We start from the raw sequence: 7,182 nt of genomic DNA, 5'->3' as shown, positions 1-7,182 counted from the left end.
CCAAACAACTTCCATGAACTTTGATCTCAATTGAACCCCATGAAAACCCAAGCAACAATCCAATACTTTATCCTTTAAATCATTCAGCGTTACTCTCCTCCAACTTTCTCCTCCGCCTCCCCTGACCACAGCGTTCAACACCAGCTGTGAACTTCACCCGAATCAAACACCATCATAATTCAGATTGATCTATCAATTTGCCTTTTGATAGCATATTGGAGTTTTTTGTTTTATCAATTGCAAAATGAAAAGAATAAATAAGTGTTTTATCAATTGCCTTTTGAATTTATAACCATGAATTATCCCCTTCTTGATAAATCTGGGCGAATTGGGTAAGGTATATTATATCAACTAATTACCCTTTTTCTATGGCAACAATTGAGAAGAGGTATTATTGGATCGGTGGTTTTGATTCATTTTAGGTGATATATGTTGCTCTCTTATTCATAAAAGTTAAAACACACTTTCCGTTTCCGGTGACGGTTCTCGACGGCATGAGAGGGCAGTCTTTGTCGAGAGCTTGTGAAGAAGAGAGTTGAAGAATCCAGCAGAACAAGTTTAACACTGACCGCTTAGCATGATCAATTGATATTTGAACATGGTTTCCTTTCTTTCTCACTAGATGCAAGTGAATCTGTCTGGGCAACAATATTTTTTCGGGGAAGAGAATGTGAAAATAATGGTAATGATGAAAAAGCATGTGCAAGGCATTAACTGCTTTAAATAATTCTATTTAGAAAAAACTGATTTAAATAATTAAAAAATTAAGTAAATCCTGTTAAGCAAACACCGGTATCCAAGAAATGGCTAATGACGTGGCTCCACAATTAGAGAGAGTGTGCATAGGCGAGTGCAAAAGCGCCTGTCGCTAGCACTGCTCTTTAATAGTCAATTTCCCCACTGAAATTGTAAGTTTCATCAATTACCCCTTAAAATTAACAAAACTTCAATTACCCCCTGAAATTTCACAACGTTAGTCAAATTACCCCCTTCGTCAAATTTTTCTGTTAGTGAACATGACGTTTTGCAAATACCCCCCCTGAAGTTTTGCACTTATGTGCAAAATGCCCTCCAAACTTAAAAATTTATATTATTTTTTTCTTAAAAACAAACAATTAATAGTTAAATATTAAAGTTAACTATTAATTTTGGAGTTTGGAAAAACTACATCCATATATACATCAAAATAGGGAAAAATGTGTATTTTTAAAGTGACAATAATGGTTATTTCTAATAGACAAATTATTATTTTTAGAGGTTTATAAACAAATTAATAATCAGATTTAAATTTATATTTTCTCCTTCACCATCTTAGTCTTTTAACTCCTCCAACTCCTTCAACAATTTGCTCAAACCATTTAAACTACACAACCCCCAATATTAATCCACAAATCATCCCTTATTGTCACTTTAAAAAATACAAAATTTTCCCCATTTTGGAGCCTATTTTGATGTATATATGCATGTAGTTTTCCCAAATTCCAAAATTAATAGTTAGTTTTAATATTTAACTATTAATTGTTTGTTTTTAAGAAAAAAATAATATAAATTTTTAAATTTGGGGGACATTTTGCACATAAGTGCAAAACTTCAGGGGGGTATTTGCAAAACGTCATGTTCACTAACAGAAAAATTTGACGGAGGGGGTAAATTGACTAACGTTGTGAAATTTCAGGTGGATAATTGAAGTTTTATTAATTTTATGAAGGTAATTGATGAAACTTACAATTTCAGAGAGAAAATTGACTATTTAATCCGCTGTTTTTATTCACCGGATGATGTAAAGATAAACTTGCCTTTATGTGTATTTTGTGACAATTTTTTGCTTTTGTTTTTGTTGTTTTATTTTATGGGCTAACCTGCGAATCCAACGATAGATATGACGATAAATCAATCCACTCTGACATCAATTAGCCTAAAATGGGATAGATCATGTCTTCAAGTTTTTCATATTCTCACCACAAAAAAAAGTTTTTCATATTCTCCCTTATATAGATTCTTTTATTAATAGGGAAATGATGTAATCTTTATGCTAAAAAAAACTTTAAAACTAAGAAAGAAAAAGATTACATCTTATCTTATAAAAGTAAATAAACAAAATTTATGCAGCTCATATTTTGAAAAACTAACATGATTTTGAAAGTCCATATTCAAAAATACTTGTTGAAGTGGTTTTTTTTAACGGGACCATTGAAGATACTCCCTAATATTTATATTGGATTTTGAATTCCATCATATTATTATTATATTGATCTGTATATTGGGCTCTGAGAGCTTCATATAATTATGTAAACAAATTTGACAATTCGTAGCCTCTTACACACTTCAAGAATTTATTTGTCTCATTCACAAAAAGTCTATCTTAGATGCTGTTGCCGGCATCCCAATCCAAAAACAAAATTTATGATACCCATACATATATAAAATACTACTTACAAGCAGACATTTTTTTATTCAAATTTTTACAAGTTCATATATCATATTAGCAAAATAGTTTTGATAAGAATCTTGCTCTAACACCATTTTTGTACAAGTAATGCATGAATAATTAATATTAATTTTTTTTAACAAGTCAAAATAGATTTTATCAACCAAAAGTGGTCTTCCTCGCACAAGGTATGTTATAAATGACTCACAAAGTAATTACAAGAGTATAACTTGAAACAACGACACCTGACTAACGGGAGAAAAAAATCAAGTTACATAACCAAACCCATACAAAGAAGAGGATGACGCCACCAGTCATGATAGTCAAAAGCAAACGTAACTAAGTTTGCCTTTAACCACACAAAAGATAGCAACTTAACATTGTCTTAATAGTTTTTTTGGGTACAACTTGATATAAACTTTCACTTGTATATGTCGTATATTTTGGGATGAGTAGTGGCGTTGCTGGTTATGTATACCGTTTTTCAGTGGTCGTTTCGTAAAAGAGTGTGTTTTAGGTGGTGATGTTTATTTTGGTGGGTGTTATCTTCAGGGGTGTTGAAGGTAGGGTTTGATTAGATGTTATGTTTAGGGGGATCTTATATGGTGTTTGGGGGAGGCTCAACTCGATTGAGTTGTTTGCTCCCCAAAAGGAACAGACCTGCCGCTTATATACGCGCATTTTGTTTGTATTCTGTAAATCACCGATTTCTGTTCGTCTTGAGCATAAATATGGTTTTTAATAAAATTTGCTGAAAAAAAAAGCTGGTTCATTGAAGTGTTTATAGGCCTCCAAAGGATTTCTCGTACCCAAAATGGAGGGGTTCGTCAACACTACGTGGGTTTCTAATTCTGTACTATATCGTGATATAGTAATGCTAATAAATTATGAACCAAAGAATCTTTGAAAGTCAATATATGTCACATTGATTTTGATTATCTAACCAGAGATTTATATTCAATGTTTATATAATGAAAAATTGAAGATGAGGCGATCATGCTCAAATTTAAGGTAAGGAAGACCTTAAAACTCATATTTGACATTTACAGCTCATTAAAAATATTAATCGAGACAATATAAAAAAAAATTAATTGAGATCAAACCATACAAATATTTTTTTTTACTAAACCGTACTAATCCTTTGGAGTTAGAGATTTATATTCATTGATCATCATAGTTTAAATAAATGATATTGTTTTTTTTTTTTATTTGACAAATGAATGATATTGTTGATCGGTAAAGATTTTTATTTTTATTTTTATAAGGCACAAAAACACTAAAAGTTAAGATTTTGGGGTCTGAATCCATGTACACAAGAGTGTTACACCAAAGACAAACTAAAGCAAAACAAACAAAAGCATATCAAAATTCTAGCCTATAAGAGCATCAATTCAATTTTTGGAATTCTACAAATATTTTGGATTGCTTTTGATCACACCCTTCATGGAACCAGTTTGAATGTGCTCACTACTTGTGCTTTGGACCATTGTATCAATTAGCTTATTGGCATGTTTCTTCTTATTAGACTTCTTCTGCCTTCTTGACATAAAAGGAGTAAATAAACTCCCATCCTCAATATCTCCTTCAAGGTTATGCTCTTGATCATCACTCCTATTTGTCTCTTCATCAACTAAGTCTCTCCATTGAGTTTTTAGGTCATCAGCCCAGAACTTGCTGAGAATTTTTTCACTCTTTCTACATGCCTCAGTAGTGTTATTAGTGTTAGAAGGTTGTGTAATTCTGCCCTTGTCAAGTTCTAGAACCTCATCAGTTGTTGTAGAGGTTTGAAAATGTCATCATTTGTTGTAACAGGTGTGACGATAGGTGCTTCAATGGGAACACCATTATCAGACTCCAACAGAGTACTGATTGTGTTCACTGTTGCAGACTTAGAGGAGCCATTTTGAGTCAAGTTAACTATCTCTTTGGAACCTGCATCAAACAATCCAGGATTTTCAATAAACTCACCATCAAAATTTTGAATAAGTTCATTGTTAACTATCTCTTTGAATCGGTAAAGAATTAACTCATATTTTACATCGATTAAGTTTGAATTTGTCTAGATAAAAATAAAAATAAAAATTGGTTGAGTCAATACTCCACAGTATCATTGGGTAATTGGGTACCCTAGTACTTTCTTTTGACAAGATTGGCCTGCACTAGTACTAATCACTCCAACAACTAGAGTTATATATGGTTCCCCCTAAAAATAAATCTGAAATCAAACCATTAATTAATTAGTATACCCTGTATGTGTTTAAGAGACTCAATTAAGAAAAAAGTGAATTACAAGATTCTAAGACAAAAAGATAAATAAAAAATATATCTTAAATACACCTCAGATGATAAAATCTTACAAAAACATTTAATATATGCGCTAGGTGTGGGTTCCAACTTCTAATCACCAAGTGTGTGTGTGAGACTTTCAAAACTTTTTGGAACCAATAACAAAAAAAAAAAAAAAGTAGTGATACATAGACCACCTTAGGTGGCATGTACCACTTGTACACCCACACACAATTTTGACAAGTGTCCTTGTGGTTCCCCCACACACAAAAAAAGTCACATGTATTGTCTCTCACACACTCTCACATGGAGTGGTACAATGTGTGTATGGAAAAAAGTGTGTACATGAAACATTATCCAAAAAAAAAATGAAAAAGAAACTAAATTACCTTTTTTTTTTTCTTTTCTTTCTCTTTTTTCTCTTTTCATTTTAACAAGATCCCAAACCAGAAAAGATTAAAAGAAAAAGAAAAACGTTACGGCCAAAATGGGCCTTGTCCTTCTCAAATGGTGCCATATGGAGAAATTAAAGTTAAACCCTCCATTACATCCTCTTTGTTTCTTTGTTTTTGTTCCCACCAACTAATCATAAACCACTTCAAAATATCTATCTACTCTACTCCCAATTTCCCAAATATGTCTTTGCTCTTTAATTATTTTTATTATCATTCAAAAATAAATTAAAGAAACCGCTCCACTTCCGTTACTATTAATGCACAAACAAAGAAAATCAAACATAGCCTTATAGTATAGTAGTATTTAATAATATAATAACCTCTTTTTACATTTTCTATGTTGTTGTACATTTGAAATGAGAAGAATCAAGAATGGGACAAGAATCATCAGATTACAAAAACCAGTTGGTATTAGATATATGCTCCATTTCCAACCGTTCAGTTCTATGTGTTCATACACTTTCTTCCTCTAATGCACATTTCATTGATTGGTATTGCATTCTTGGTGTAAGTTTTTTCATTACCCTTTTGTTCCTTGTTAATTAATTTATGAAAATTTCATTAGTAGTATCTGTTTCATTTCTTGGATCTCATATCATAGGTGGAAGAAAATGCAGGTGTAAATACCATTCGGAAGAAATATCATAAACTTGGTATGTTTTGAATTTGAAACTTTTTATTTTTTGTTGAATGCAATTTGCAATGGTTTGTCTCTTTTTACTATTAATTTGTTGCTACGTACAGCCTTGCAACTTCATCCAGATAAGAATAAACATCCCAAGGCTGAAATTGCATTCAAGCTTGTCTCTGAGGTTAGTTTGTAAGATAAGTACAAAATCTGGCGAAATCAAAATAAATTTGTGATTTTGTAGAAACTCCAAAGTGTAACTTTTGCCAACATAAACATTGGTACATATTGTTGAAGTGCATGTTTGAGAAGTGACGAAATCACGACATTGCTAAAGTGAATGCATAGTGTCACCGTGATTTCATAACTTTTCAAACATGCACTAAGCAATTATTAATGTTAGAATTAGGAAAATTTATCAATATTCCTAAATTGTTCAACTTCCTAGATTACTTGTTAATATTCCTAGAGTAACAAAAATATAAATACAAGTTGTGTGATTTGAATTAGATAAACATAAATTACTGAACCTATCAATTACTAATTGAAATGAACATATTCTTTCTTTATTTAGGCCTATACATGTCTATCTGATGCTGCAAAAAGGAAAGCTTTTAACTTAGAAAGACACAAGCGCTTCTGCATTGAGTGCAAGAAAATTCCATATAAATCCAACATTATTCCTAGCAATTCTAATGGTTCAAGTTTCAAGCCATGGAACATTATCAGCAAATCAATATCTAGTAAAGTTAGAAGAAACATTAAGGACATGAGAGAAAGATTAAAGGAAGAGGCTAAGGTGATAGAGAATTGTCTAAGAAAAAATTCAGTGTCGAAGAGAGAATCTCCACTTTATAATCCACCCATGTATCATCTACATGGAGACAAGTCAGAACATCGAGTTGAGAAAGAAATTCCTGTTTTCAATCCATCAAATTACAAGTACCAAAGTTACCCTCGTCCTAGAGACCATGCTTACAAGAATTCCAAGACTTTTTGGTACTTGCAGAAAGAAAATATGGTGCGCAATGACAAGGGAGATGCTAAAGCGAAGTATACCTCTCCGGTTTTTGAAGTCAAATCAAGTAGTATGGACACAAGAAAATTTACTTGTGTTTCGTCACAGTGTTAGCTTAAATATTTTTACAGCGTTGTTAAATAGCGACACTGTAGCGCTATAGCGTAGCAAAATCTGAACAAACCGATATTGTCATGTGATATGCTAAATAGCGATTATGGTTGCGCTATAGATGTTGTACGGTATCAAAATTTGAAGAAACTGCTATTTTTTGCAACTTGTGATTTTTACAACGTTGCAATTTGACATTCAATTCATGTAATGTGATTGACCTATTCTTGCTTCTTTAAGGACTAATTGCATTACA

General features: G+C 32.0%; 1 protein-coding gene across 1 annotated transcript; it reads left to right on the top strand.

The window, feature by feature from the left end:
* The first annotated feature begins 5,255 nt into the window (after window positions 1–5,255).
* Window positions 5,256–7,182, top strand: LOC25488051 (curved DNA-binding protein). The gene is made up of 4 exons (XM_013607707.3): window positions 5,256–5,676; window positions 5,771–5,822; window positions 5,914–5,981; window positions 6,372–7,182. The coding sequence occupies exons 1-4, from the start codon at window positions 5,542–5,544 to the stop codon at window positions 6,927–6,929; spliced, it is 813 nt and encodes a 270-aa protein (XP_013463161.1). The 5' UTR covers window positions 5,256–5,541; the 3' UTR covers window positions 6,930–7,182.

The sequence above is a fragment of the Medicago truncatula genome, chromosome 2 (assembly GCF_003473485.1).
Source record: "Medicago truncatula cultivar Jemalong A17 chromosome 2, MtrunA17r5.0-ANR, whole genome shotgun sequence".
NCBI classification, from domain to species: Eukaryota; Viridiplantae; Streptophyta; class Magnoliopsida; order Fabales; family Fabaceae; genus Medicago; species Medicago truncatula.
The sequence above is the reverse complement of the archived record's forward strand: the minus strand, read 5'-3'. Positions and strand labels throughout refer to the sequence as shown.